Below are 15,274 nucleotides of genomic sequence, written 5' to 3'. Positions count from 1 at the left end.
CAGTCATCATCAGGCTCAAGTACAAGATCATGGCCCACAACAGCCGAGCCAACCAAATGCACTGAACATGGCGCGATACAAAAAGGCAGTGTACAATTCACTGTTGGTGCAGTTAGCACTAGTAGTTTGCTATGCACCATACTTAATCATAATGGCAGTAGTAATCGGTGACGATAAAACGTATTCATTAGACTCAGTAGTCATAATGGAAGTAGCAGCTGTCTTGCTTTACTTTAACTCGACGTTAAACCCGTTCCTTTACTGCTGGAAGATAAGTGAAGTAAGACAAGCAGTGAAACAGACAATCAGACAGGCACTTTGCTGTCCATGGTTTTAGAGTTAGGTCCCCGGTTTCTTAAGGTACACTCCAATGGACAGTTTTCATAGCTTAGTAAAAACGTCACGATTAGTACCAGCCAGAGAGAACGCTCGTCAGATATGTTGTATGTTGGATAGGAAGAAATAAGAAACTTACGAAAAAATTGTTGGTGGAAGTCTGTACATAGTGCATAATGCTTATGAATTTTAGAGATGTATAATATTGCTTGACTAATGTTAGCAATTTGTAAGTGAGCATATGGAATAAAATGGAAACTCCAAAAAACAAAAGGAATTGTCAAGTATGTTACTTAAAAGAAATTTCGTAGACGCATTCTTAAAGAGTAAACGCATGCGAGGAAGTCCTGAGATAAATGCTACTGACGAAGTTAGAATCAGATAAGCCTTCGGCTATTTTTGTAATTTCGAACGCGGTTGATAAATTTTTGTTCACCAAAGCATTAGGATGTAACTGCTCAAGAGAGAATGGATAATCACACCAGAGAATCCAACAATTCGCTGGCTAAAGGAGGAGAATAAACAAAGAATAAAAAAAAATGTAGAAAACGGTTTGCTGGCGTAATTTTTAACGATGAGAGAAAAACTGCAAAGCGCAATTAACTACTAAGGTAAACTTAAATATTTTCAAATATGTTCGCAGCTGTAATCAAAATTTGAATTTGAATAGTTTGATGCGTTCGGAGATTGTCAAAAATTTCTTTATTTATCTAAGACCGAGTAAAATATCCAGTTCACATTATTTATTAAGCTTGCTGAGGCTGATAATGACATGAACTCTTGATTAGCATCCTGGAGGTGAAAGTTTAATGGCAGATGTCTCTATATTTGCCTTTTAGTGTCTTTTTCTTAACTGAGGTACCTCGTAGGTTGCGGGCATTTTTTGACACAACATAAAATTTTCTGATGCATTTTAAATGCTTAAACGCTGGTGAGGAATTCTGATTGTGGACTTTCTTTAGGAAGTATTCTTCGTGCTACTAATTCTAGCTTTATCATAATTATATCTAGTCATAATCGAAGAGAGATATGCATACATTTTACTCTCATGTTAATTCTTCTTTAAACCATATTAAGGCAACGATTAAAAAAACTCAGCCATACTACACAACGAAACGTCTAATAAGAGATTTATTATCCAACGCGCCAAATTGTTGTTTCAGTACGGGCGAATTTCGTGGATATTTTCTAACCGGTTCTCTGGAGTACAAATACCGAGAGGTATTTGTACTCGTTTTGGGCGTTATTTGTACTCTACGAAGCACAGTTGGATAATAATACTAGTCACAATGTGTAAGTGTGTATATGATAAAATTTACAATCCCCGCTTTTTGTACAGTTATTTCAAAATCTCTCCATTTTCCGAAATGAAATGCAGTATTTTATCCTCTTCGCTCAGCTATGAATGATTTTCTGCCTGTGGAGACGGAGTTCAAATAAGATGTAAAACAACAATACAATCATAGATGTCTGTAAGTTTGACTGTAGATGCTAATTTACTCCTAAATTAAACTTAACCAATTAGACAAACACGTAATTGTGGCGCAAAATAGACTGCCGCCTTTATTATGAGACATTTAAAAAATAAACCAGAATAAGGTGTTACAAAATTATTTTTAGTCACGAGTTGTCTTCTCTTATCATAAATGAGAAACGTAAGGTAAATTATGAACTGTAAAAAAGAAAAGGGATCGCCATCACTGTCATTTGAAAGCCATGTCGTGGGCGCATTTTTAAAGAGTCAACGCATTAGAGGAAGTCTTGAGGTGAATGTTGCTGATGAAAGGTAGAACCAGCTAATCCATCCTTTGATTTCCTCCTGGGAATGATAAATTGTATTTCACTTCAGTAGTAGTATGTCGTAATATAAGGAAAATTTATCAATGGTCCAGATAATGACAACGACAAGATTGAATAGCGTGCAGCTTGCTTGATAATAGACCATTTTTGTTAGCTGCAAGACTGTGTTCATTAGAAATTTAAAAGAAATATTTTAAAGTAAGCTGGCATCTCTGATTAAAATTTCAATTTCAATAGTTTAATGCTTTCGGAGATTGTACGAGTCCAGATTTTTCATAGACCAAGTAAAATCGTGAGCTTTTCTTTTTTTTTTTTTTTTCTAGTTTACCGAGTTTGATAATATTCAAGTTTGAACTTCAAGCAGATGACATGGAAATTTGACAAACACCCTATCAAATAGAGAGGGATTGTTTGCCCTCTAGCAAGAAAAATTCAATAACTTTCCTTTTACATGAAAGTTATCTGATATGAAAGTATATTTCATTCTTATTGTGAACAAGACATTGGAAGAAAACAAATTGGATCAGATTAGGGTCTAGCACGCTACTTTTACCTTGTCATTGTTAGGAAACAAGCACAGAACAATGTCCACAATAAATTACAGAGGCAGCACACAGGCAAAAACATTTCGAGAAATGCTATGCTCCCCTTCTATGGCGGGTGAACTTCGACGAGAATCAGTTTCTATTGCAGCAGTTAACATTCTCCTCTCCATCACAGCACTTCTTGGCAATTTTCTTATCCTTGTTGCTCTTTACAAAGAATCTTCCCTTCATCCGCCGTCTAAACTCTTGTATCGTTGTCTGGCAACAACTGATCTGTTGGTTGGTCTTGTTACCCAGCCTCTCGCTGCTACGACCTGGATTTCCGTGGTCCACGAACAACGGAGTCTTTGTCGATACGCATGTGACGCCGCGTTCCTCACATCCTTAGCATTATGTGGAGTGTCGTTGATGACGATAACGGCCATAAGCGTGGATAGACTATTCGCCTTATTGTTGGGGCTGAGATACAGGCAAATTGTAACTTTGAAGCGCACATACATCATCTTAGCTACCTTTTGGATTCTATCTAGCGTCGCTGCTTTATGCTACATATTAGATTACCGCATAACCATTTGGTATACCTGTATAATTATACCATCTTGCCTTGTTATTTCATTCCTCTCCTATATAAACATTTTCGGGGTCTCAGTCATCATCAGGCTCAAGTACAAGATCATGGCCCACAACAGCCGAGCCAACCAAATGCACTGAACATGGCGCGATACAAAAAGGCAGGGTACAGTTCACTGTTGGTGCAGTTAGCACTAGTAGTTTGCTATGCACCATACTTAATCATAGTGGCAGTAGTAATCGGTGACGATAAAACGTATTCATTAGACTCAGTAGTCATAATGGGAGTAGCAGCTGTCTTGCTTTACTTTAACTCGACGTTAAACCCGTTCCTTTACTGCTGGAAGATAAGTGAAGTAAGACAAGCAATGAAACAGACAATCAGACAAGCGTTTTGCTGTCCATGGTTTTAGAGTTAGGTCCGCGGTTTCTTAGGGTACACTCTAATGGACAGTTTTCATAGCTTAGTAGAAACGTCACGATTAGTACCAGCCAGAGAGAACGCTCGTCAGATATGTTGTATGTTGGTTATATAGGAAGAAATTAGAAACTTATCAAAAAATTGGAAGTCTGTACATAGTGCATAATGCTTATGAATTTTAGAGATGTATACTATTGCTTGACTAATGCTAGCAATGTGTAAATTAGCATATGGAATAAAATGGAAGTTACTGGTTCTTATAGAGTTCTTTTCACCGGATTTTTCTTTTTTTCCCCACACTGATGATATTCATTAATCCTCCTTACTCAGCTCTGAATGAATTTCTACATAACAAGACTGAGCTTTTAATAAGTTGTAGAATAACAATGCTATTACATTTGTCCATGTGTTTGACTCTTGATACTAATTCATTCCTAGATCAAGGTGGCTGAACACAGTTTTTGTTTCCTTTGTTTCTTTCACCATTTTCTCTAAAACCCTTGATCTCTCGGTCACCAAAATTGGCAGTAAGCAAGTTAACAACACAAACTTTGTTTTTTCGATAAAATTTATCCCAATTCGTTCATTTTACTTCTTGATCAATGGATTATCATGTTAACTTTAGCGTTATAATAAAAACTTCATTATCAGAGGACAATTGCTAATATAATCGCTTGAGAGAATTACGACATGAAATATTCAGTGAGCTGCCTTATACGTCAAAGCTTGTTTCATACCAAAATAATTTACTTGTCTTTTCGCGAACAAGACGTTGGAAGCGAAGAAATTGTATAACTACGATATAATAGGCAAACTTTGGCTTATTAATATCCAGGAAAATCACTAAGAATATTAATTTCTTGGCGAAAGGAGGAAAACAAATAGAGAATGCAAACGAAAGCAGCAGAAAATTGTATGTTCGCGTCATTTTTTAGCTCTTCTTTTGTTTTGTTCTAGTTTTGTCGGAGACGAAACGGAGGTAGAAGAGCCACAAAATGTTACTAATTACACTGTTGAATTCGAATATGTTAAAGTAAGTTTGCATGTGTGGCTATACATCAATTTCAATTCGTTATAGGCATTTGAATTTCCTTGACTGATTGATATGGGTTGGAAATCCTTAACTTGAATCTTCTTTATTTTTAGCTTGCTTAGGCTGATAATGATTCAAGCCTCAACTTTACACAAATGATATGGACATTTGATTGACACCCCATCAATGAAACTAGGTCAGCTTGCGAGCAGGTCCTTGTTATTAGTTTTGCGTCGCTCTTTTGTCCACGAGTCGTGTTGCTCAAGGCCTCAAACTTATCATTCACGAGCGAAGTAACTCTTACTGAAACGTCGATAATGGGCCCGTAGGCTAACTTAAGAGGGATTTTAGGTCGTACAGAGAAAACAGTAATTATGTTACAGGTGTTTTTATGTATTTGCCTCCTTTTCCAATTTTATACGGGGTGTACCTGACAAGTTAAAGCGACAATTTCTCTGACATTTTTCAAACAAATAAGCAATGATGGGGAAGTTATATGACTCAGTACGTAGGGAGCTCTTTTTTTAGTGCTCGTCGTCGTTGTGTAGCTGTGTAGATCGAATATTTCTCAAAAAAGGAAAAAAAGAGAGGAATACAGAATAATGTCGACGGCAAATTTTACTGGGAGGGAACACTGACCAAGACATTTCAAGAACTGCATTGTTTCCCTTCTCTGGTTGGTGGGCTTCAACAAGAATTTTTTTAAATTCTTTCTTGACAGTCAACATTCTCCTCTCCATCACAGCATTTCTTGGCAATTCTCTTATTCTTGTTCCCCTTCACAAAGAATCTTCCCTTCATCCGCCGTCCAAACTCTTGTATCGTTATCTAGCAACAACTGATCTGTTCGTTGGTTTTGTTACCCAGCCTAGTTGTCGTTGCTAGTTTTTGGCTTTCTGTGACTCACGAACAATGGAATCTTTGTCGATATGCATTTGAAGCCTCCTTCCTCACAGGCTATACATTATGTGGAGTGTCTTTGACGACGATGACGGCCATAAGCGTGGATAGACTTCTCGCCCCGCTGTTGGGGCTGAGACACAGACAAATTGTAACCTTGGAACGCACATACATCATTGCAGCTGGCGTTTGGATTTTATCTAGTGTCGCTGCTTTATGTTACACGTTCGATTACCGTATACCCATTCCGTATTTTTCTATATTAATACCATCTTGCCTTATTATTTCAGTCACCTCCTATATAAAAATTTTTCGGGGTCTCAGTCGTCATCAGGCCCAAGTACAAGATCATTTCCAACAAAAGCCGAGCCAACCAAGTGCATTTAACACGGCGCGATACAAAAAGGCAGTGTACAGTGCACTGTGGGTACAGTTAGCATTAGTACTTTGTTAGGCACCATACTTTATAGAGACAATTGTAGTCGCTTGTAGTAAAACGTATTCATCACACTTTGTAGTCCTAAGGGGAGTAGCAGGTGTCTTACTTTACTTTAACTCGACGTTAAACCCTTTCCTTTACGAGGGGGGCACCGGGGCCTCTGGGAAACCGCAAAACCGGAGAAAAAAACCTCCAAAACCGAAAAACCGACGAAAAAAGGCAGCAAAACCGAAAACCGCATGCAAACCTGACAAAACCGCTACATTTTCACCTTTAAAGGGGTCAAAAAGCAAAAACCGAAAACCGCATCAGAGTTTTCGTGAAAACCGAAAACCAAATGCAAAAACACGTAAAATCCGCAAACCACTCTGAATATCAAAACCGAAAAACCGAAAAACCGAACCTTTTAGGCCCAAAAACCGCAAAACCGAAAATCCCAAAGCCCCCCTCCTTTACTGCTGGAAGATAACTGAAGTAAGACGAGCAGTGAAGCAAACAATCAGACAAGCACTTTGCTGTCCATGGAGTTAGGTCCTCCTCGAGTTATATAAAGTACTTTTAAAGCTGAAAGTGATTACACAATTATTGTATGAAAACACCCGTCAAATATGAGATACAATGAATGTATGAAGTTCATATATTTTTGAACTGCGGTATTAGATACGTATGATGGACGATCCTCGCAGTAGATAGCGCTATTTAGGCAATAGCGAAAATCAGACCTGAGAAAAATCAGGCCTGTACGGGATTCGAACCACTGACCTCTGCGATACTAGTGCAGCGCTCTACCAATTGAGCTAACAAGCCAACTGAGAGCAGGCCGTTAAGTTGATTCGTAATAAACCCGTCAAAGTAATAAATGAGATACAATGAATATATGAAGTTCATATAGTTTTGAACTGCGGTATTAGATACGTATGATGGACGATCCTTGCAGTAGATAGCGCTATTTAGGCAATAGCGAAAATCAGACCTGAAAAAAAAATCAGGCCTGTACGGGATTCGAACCACTGACCTCTGCGATACAAGTGCAGCGCTCTACCAATGGAGCTAACAAGCCAACTGAGAGCAGGCCGTTAAGTTGATTCGTAATAAACCCGTCAAAGTAATAAATGAGATACAATGAATATATGAAGTTCATGTATTTTTGAACTGCGGTATTAGATACGTATGATGGACGATCCTCGCAGTATATAGCGCTATTTAGGCAATAGTGAAAATCAGACCTGAAAAAAATCAGGCCTGTACGGAATACGTAGAGGCCTGATTACAATGTGAAAGTAATAAATGAAATACAATGAATATATGAACTTCATATATTCATTGTATCTCATTTATTACTTTCACGGGTTTATTACGAATCAACTTAACGGCCTGCTCTCAGTTGGCTTGTTAGCTCAATTGGTAGAGCGCTGCACTAGTATCGCAGAGGTCAGTGGTTCGAATCCCGTACATGCCTGATTTTTTTCAGGTCTGATTTTCGCTATTGCCTAAATAGCGCTATCTACTGCGAGGATCGTCCATCATACGAACCCGTCAAATATGTTATTAGATAGGAAGAAATCAAAAGCTCAAATAATATTTTTGTTCGAGGTCTGTACGCAGTCTGTTGGGGATAGTGTATCCGTTGATCTATGTTCTTTTGTGTTGTGAATATTTTTACCGTTAATTCATGTTTTTTATGTTGATTAATGTCAATTATTGAACAATACTATTGATTTCTGTAACGCAAGGCCCTGTGGGGCTCCCACTTTTAATCGAGTATTCATTAAAACAAAATGGCTTGTTGTGTGCACTAAATAGCTTTTTTTTACAGAAACAGCTGAAATAAATGCATTGAAACACCAACCATATCTCTTCAAGAGTAGTTTTCGTGCTTGCTAGCTACCAATGTTCATGAATACGGCAAGGTATAATCGAAAAAAGATATGGGTGCATTTTACTTTCGTGTTTAATCTAATTTTTTAGCAATAGAAAATTGTTGGATAAAACTTCAAAGAGAAGTTTAAAAGAGTTTTTTAAATTCAACATCTTTTCTTAACTCAAAGAAAGAGGCTTGTTATCGACGCCATATTGCCAAACGAGTTGCATTTGTCGATGTTTAGTCTCGAATTTGTTTTATCGCCCCAGAAAAATTTCCGTAATGCTTATGAATATGTAAAGATGGTTCCGTTGCTTGTGTATGTTAACAAACTTTAATAATTCGTGTGAAATGAAATTGACCATAACCGGTTGTTTCAGTTTCTTTATTTCTAGCTTGCTGATGCTGATAACGATTCACGCCTCAACTTTACACAAATGATATGGACATTTGATTGACACCCTGTCAATAAAACTGGGTCAGCTTACGAGCTAGTCCTCGTTATTAGCATAGCGGCACGTCACTCCATTGTCCGCGAGTCGTGTTGCTCAGGGGTTAAACTTATTCACGAGCAAAGTAACTCGTACTGAACCGTTGATAATGAGTGACTTCCCGAGGAGGAATTGTTTGTCGCACAGAGAAAACCATGATAATGTTTCATGTGTTTTAATGTATTTTCCTCTTATTCCAATTTCATACGGGGTGTACCTGACAAGTTAAAGGGACAAAAATAAGCTTTTTGCCATAATAGACAATTTTCTGAGTCTTTGTCGACTCGCAGAGTGACGCAGCCGCCATCACAGCCCGTGCGTTATGTGGAGTGTCTTTGATGACGATAACAGCCATAAGCGTGGACAGACTTCTCGCCCTGCTGTTGGGGCTGAGATAGAGACAAATCGTAACTTTGAAGCGCACATACTTCATCGTAGCTACCTTTTGGATTGTATCTAATGTCATTCTTTTATCCTACACATTAGATTACCATATAGCCAGTTGGTATGGCCATATAGTTCAAAGTTCAAGGAAAAAAAATATTCTCTTTACGTTGACAAAATAGACAATATCCCGATGCATTGTAAGTAAATAGACGCTGGTAGAGAAGTCTTATTTGATGATTATTAAGGACGTCATTAAGGTCTCAGTGATCTTAGTGCAATCACAGATAACCTATAAAAAGAAGGTAACAAATACCGAATAATGTCCACAAAAAATTTCAGTGGGTGTGGAACGAAGACGAAAACACTGGAAGAACTGACGTGCTCCCCCTCTTTGGTGAGTGGGCTTCATAAAGAGTCAATTTCCCTCTCAACAGTTAACATTCTCCTCTCCATCACGGCAATTGTTGGAAATTCTCTCATCCTTGTTGCCCTTCACAAAGAGTCTTCCCTTCATCCGCCGTCCAAACTCTTGTATCGTTGTCTGGCAACAACTGATCTGTTGGTTGGCCTTGTAGCCCAGCCTCTCATGGCTTCTTGTTGGATGTTTATAGCTCACAAACACTGGTCTCCTTGTACATACGCAAGGGACGCAACCTTCATATCAGGCTATGCATTATCTGGAGTGTCTTTGTTGACAATGGCGGCCATAAGCGTGGACAGACTTCTCGCCCTGTTGCTGGGGCTGAGATACAGACAAACTGTAACTTTGAAGCGAGCATATATCATTGTAGCTACCTTTTGGGTTTTATCTCTTGTCGCCGGTTTAAGCGCCAGTTTTGATCTCCGTTTAACCTTGTTGTACGGGTACATAAGTATACCACTTTGCCTTTTTATTTCACTGGCCTCGAACTCAAAAATATTTCTCACTCTCAAGCATCATCAGACACAAGTACAAGATCATGTTCAACAACAGACGAGCCAACCAAATGCACTGAACATTGCGCGATACCAAAAGGCAGTTTACAGTGCACTGTGGGTGCAGTTGGCATTTTTTGTTTGTTATTTGCCACATGTTTTGGTGGAAATTGTGATCAGCCAAAGAAAAACATATTCAACACACTTACTCATCATAAGAGGTTTAGCATCTCTCTTAGTTTTGTTTAACTCAACGTTAAATCCTTTCCTTTACTGCTGGAAAATAAATGAAGTGAGACAAGCAGTGAAGCAAACTATCTGAGAAGTATTTAGCTTTCCATCGAGTTAGTGCCTCCCCAAACATTGCCCTTATTAATACCTTCTAAGCAGAATTATAAAGTCTCGATGATTATTTTAGAACTCTAGCCAGATATATGAACGGATGGGAAGATATAGGAAGCTCAATAAAATTGAGCATGGTCTGTTTTTTTTTTTTTTTTTTGCACGAAGACAATCGAAGGGAAGGAAACGGAAACACCATCTATATCTTTTTAAAGGAGTATTTTGTGCCACCACAATTCATCATGAGTAGAACAAGTCATCATCGAAGGAAATATATACATGTATTATACTCTCATGTTTATTCTCCATGTTTACTTTTCACGTTTGTTGCTGGTGCAACTGTGAACTAACTCCAAGTTGTTTTTATTCTATTTTTATCATTTCCAAGCGAGTTACTGTCCCTAACTTTCATTTGCTCTCTTTTAATTCGTTATAAGAAGTCTTTTTTGAGTTTAGAATTGACAACAATACAGAGAGTATTTCCGCATTATTCACAACCCTAGAAAATGAAAGCAGATCTAAATATACTCATTTTTTAAATTCATCTCAATAAAGTGATAAAAGGGAGTTTTCTTACTATATTGTCAAACAATAGTATGGCCGATGTCGTCTTTGTTTGCCAAGGAAAAAACTTTCATTGAAGTTAGATTAAATTTTATCTACTGGAATCAATACCTGACTGCGACCAATATGCCATTGTTTAGTTCCAAAGCTGCAGTCTTTTGTTCTGAGCAATTACAAAGTCAATTTCCGGGAGAGAACCCTAATTCAAGAATCATGAAGGGATTTATGCAGTTTTGTCTGTCAGTCATCCCGGTGTCTGTAACAAAAGCAATGGAGTAAAAATAAAAAAATAAAGTGGCATGCTATGAAAATGATATGAATAATTTAGTTTTTGATGACACTTCAGACTAAAAGCGAAGCCGATAGTGTCTAGCCGAGCTGATTTGTCTTCATTTTTGACAATCTAGATTCTATGATAGGTTCCTGCCTCGGCGTGCGGTTGTAAAGATAGGAAGTACGCGAAAGGTTTGGGGAGCAGAAAGGAAGTGTTGTACAAGCTCAACGCCTAGCCGAGAGTAACTATGGGTTCCCCAGGAGTATGAGATAGAATAAAATAAATTGTCAATCAAGTGTTAATAGCCTTTTTCTGACTACCCTTCATCTCCGATCTCGATTGATGGACTATTTTGCGCCTGCTTGTACTGTTCCCACCTAGCAACATTATTTTTGCCGGCAGCTTTCTTTTTTAAAATAATTTCGTTTGTGGATTTTACGCATCAGCACTTGTGAAATCCATTGGGAGCGTCCTTAAGGTCTTCCATGCGTCCCACATCTGACCCTAAGCCAAATAAATCCCATGGATTTCGTACAAGGTCATGTAGAAATTGGTCGATATTAAGATTCTTAAAACTGCGAGTTTCAATAGAGCAATGCGAAACAGCACGTTCATAGCGTATCTTTATCGTCATAAACACAAGTGAATGATCGCTAATGCAACGATGAACGACACAGAATTAAATATTTTTTGGGATTATTACTTATAGAAAGATAAATCAATGTTCGTCATATCGATGTAATCCTAGTTGGTTCAGAAATCATTTGACTCAATCCGTGAACATCAAATATGTTTATTAAATGCGGCGACGTGTGGTTGTTTGACCGCTCGTGCAACATGTCACAATTCAGGCCACCGAGTAGGTAGAAATCGCTGCGTTCTGAAACAGTTATATCTAAAAGGTTTTCAAATTGATTAATAATTTCTTGTTGTGAACTTGGCGGTCTGTACCATGTACCTATTGAAAATGGTCTGGAATGCGGTCTGGTGATTTCGATAACAAGACATTCAAGTTGGTCAGCACCGAGCTCCTCCAAGACATGGTAATTTACGTTGTTTCGTAAATAAAAAAATACACCGCCACCGCATCTCCCGTTGATGGTACGGTCCCTTCTGAAGACGTTAAATCCCGGTAGATATATTTCTGAATCACCGATGGAACTATCAAGCTTGGTCTCATTGATCACCAATATAGCGAGTTTTTAACTACCTATAAATATCTTAAGCTGGTCAATATGGCCGAGTAAAGTATTTATATTGAGCGATGCCATAACAAAACCACGGCCAAATACATTTTCCGGCTAAAATAAACACTGAGTAGCTTTTGGTGTCACTGAAAAAAGGCCAAAAGAAACGCCAGCCTTCTGGGGGTCTTCGTCTTCAGTCATTTACTTCTTTTTGCGCATTGTTGACAGAAAGGGAAGAGTAGTACGGAATTGCTAGTTTTTAAAAGAATCGTTACCCTCTTTTGGTTCAAAATAAGAATCGATACCCCAGCTAAAACCGCTAAGAGCATTTTTTGACACTTTTACGACACGATTTACAGCTGTATATTGTTGGAGTAGTCAATATTGCTGGGAGTTCATCATTACAATTTTCCCATAAAGTTGTCATTAGATATGGACATATATATATATATATATATATATATATATATATATAACTAACTGCAGACAGTACTGTTTCGGCCTTCTGGGCCTCATCAGTGCAGTGCTAATTCTAGGATGGAGGAGAACCAATATGGTCACCCCAAACGATCCAACCTTTGTGGTATCGTCTAAGCCATGCCAGAGTGCTCAAACTAGAGTACACTAGCGAGCATGCGCAATTGCAGAGCAATGACTCATCCTAGTTAGAGTGCTCAATTTGGACATGAAAGCAAAGCTTTGTATGCCAAAGAGCTATATCTAACTGCAGACAGTACTTTTTTTTTTTTTTTTTTTTTTAAATATAAAAGCCTGGAGACCACGCAGTTTTATTTCGTCAATGATATCTATTTACAATTCTAATTGATTAAAGTATTCGAATTAAATTATGAGTTACTTAGGTAATTACAGGTCTCAATTAACTAATGACATTTTCTCTTACAGGCGGCACGAACAGCGCACGGGCTATAACAGCCCGGAGTAAGCGCCCACCTGTAAGAGGTAACAAAGTTCTATTTAAAAGTTTTCTATTTACTATTTACAAAGAGATATTTCAGACCATGTGGGGCGCAAACAGCGCGCGGGCCTGTAGCCCGGAGTAAGCACCCCTCATGGGCGAGGTTTAACAAGTTTTATTATATACAAAGGTTCAGGGGGGAGCAAGAGAGGGAAAGAAGACAGGTTTACCAGCATCGGCCGAACAAAATGCGTTTTTAAAAGACCAAAAATTCCTTAAGGTATCAGTGTCGCTGCTAAGAATTCTGAGTTGGACATCTTTTTTAATTAAGTCGATAATCGCGTTGGAGCTCAAAAGAGAACCTTCGAAGGTAGCTTTATTTCTGGCAAGCCAACACCAATATATGATGGTTGCCTTGAGAAAGTTAGATAAGGATATACTGGTGGTAGATTGGTCTAGGGAAAAGGGGTAATAGATAGAGTTAGGGGAGATAGAGAAGGGGGAGTCGAGTAGAACACGAAAAAGGGGAGAGAAATAGTCCCAGACTTTCACAACTCTGGGACATCCCAAGAAACAGTGTTCAATAGTTTCTGTTTTACCGCAGATCGCGCATTTATCATTATTGATGTATCCCCAAGACTTTAGGAGATATCTTACGCGGATCATTCTAAGGATCAATAGCCAAATTAGATCGTTCTTCTTGTTCTCAATTAGCTTTAGGCGAGACTTGCGCCACACCCAGGCCCAACGATTGATGGGGCGGTCCATAGCAGACGCCCAAAAACCGGAGCACCGGGGTGCAACGCAGACGGGGTCAAGCAACAAAAGATATAAATTCTTACTGGTGAGTAAATCAGGTAAGGCACCAGTTTTCTGATGCAAGGTACGGAAATTATCTAAACAAAGCCGGTAGTAATTGGAAGGAAGGAAGGAAGAGGGGCCAGAATTTGTGGGAAAAGAAAAACGGGGATCTAGAATAGTTAGCTTATGTCCTAAAAAATATCGAGCTAGGTAATGCCATTTGGATGTGCCAAAGTCATCTCTTAAACTGGAAAAAACAGAAAGGCGCAGGCTAGCGCACTTAGCTTTAAAATTAACGACGTTGAGGCCCCCAGAGGATGGGGGCGCACAACAGCGATCGCGACTTACATTTTCCATTTTTCCTTTCCAGATAAAAGGCCAAATGATCGACTTAAAGCTATCGTGCACCCAACGGGGTGGGGGGATGACTTTAGCAACGTGCCATAAACGGCTTGCGCCTAAAGTGTTTACAATTAAGGTTCTACCGATAAAAGACAGGTCTCTTTGTTTCCAAAGATTTAGAACCGAACTTAGTTTGTCTAATTTGGCCCGCCAATTGTCGTCGTCGACATTGACGAGGCCGTTTGAGAAGTAAACACCAAGCACTCTCATTTTAGTGACCCATTTGAGGCCATAGGGAGATTCAATTCTAGTTCGCCATTTTCCTAACCACATTGCTTCAGATTTGGACGTGTTCAGTTTAGCGCCAGATCCTTGTTCAAATTTTGATACGACTCGGAGAAGTGAAGAAAGAGATCTTTCGGATTTTAAGATGCAAGTAGCATCGTCAGCGTACTGGGATATTTTATATTGAAGGCCCCCTGCTCCGGGGAGCAGGAAACCTTCAATATCTTTACAATTACGGATTTGCGTTGATAATACTTCTGAAACTAGCACATAAAGGAGAGGAGATAATGGGCATCCTTGTCTCACCCCTCTTCTTAAGTGGACAGGGGGGGACAGGGAGCCATTAACAATGATTCTAGAGAAGGCTTTAGAATAAAATAGTTCGACCCACCCACAAAGGGAGGGGCCGAAACCAAATTTACGCAATACTCTCATCATGAATTCGTGGTCAACTCGGTCAAAAGCTTTTTCTTGATCTAAGGAAATGAGAATACCTGGTTCATTAGTTTTGTCAATCATGTCAAGGGCATCACGAAGTAAGGCCAAATTTGAGAAGATAGTGCGGACGACCACGCCGCACGTTTGGTCTGAATGCACGATGGAGTTCATGACTTTTTTCAATCGTTCAGTGATGATTTTAGATGCTAACTTGTAGTCAGTGTTTAACAAGGAAATTGGGCGCCAATTTTTTGCGAGGCGTCGATCATCTTTTTTGTGGATGAGTCGTAGGAGGCCCTCGTACTGGCTATCCGCGAGGGAGCCAGCAAGAAAGGCCTCGTTCAAAACAGAAAGGAGAGATTCGCTCAAATCGTTCCAAAAACACGAGTAAAATTCTGTTGGGAGACCATCAGAACCGGGTGACTTG

The 15,274-nt window shown here is 39.0% G+C and overlaps 1 protein-coding gene across 1 annotated transcript; it reads left to right on the top strand.

Annotated features, from left to right (window-relative positions):
* The first annotated feature begins 1,397 nt into the window (after positions 1 to 1,397).
* LOC148720881 (uncharacterized) lies at positions 1,398 to 10,020 on the top strand. Its single transcript, XM_088737691.1, has 5 exons — positions 1,398 to 1,629; positions 1,736 to 2,122; positions 2,704 to 3,374; positions 3,855 to 3,858; positions 9,086 to 10,020. Exons 2-5 carry the CDS (start codon positions 2,107 to 2,109, stop codon positions 10,018 to 10,020), a joined length of 1,626 nt encoding a protein of 541 aa, XP_088593817.1. The 5' UTR covers positions 1,398 to 1,629; positions 1,736 to 2,106.
* Positions 10,021 to 15,274: the final 5,254 nt, after the last annotated feature.

Source organism: Stylophora pistillata, chromosome 11 (genome assembly GCF_964205215.1).
Source record: "Stylophora pistillata chromosome 11, jaStyPist1.2, whole genome shotgun sequence".
Classification (NCBI taxonomy): domain Eukaryota; kingdom Metazoa; phylum Cnidaria; class Anthozoa; order Scleractinia; family Pocilloporidae; genus Stylophora; species Stylophora pistillata.
The sequence above is the reverse complement of the archived record's forward strand: the minus strand, read 5'-3'. Positions and strand labels throughout refer to the sequence as shown.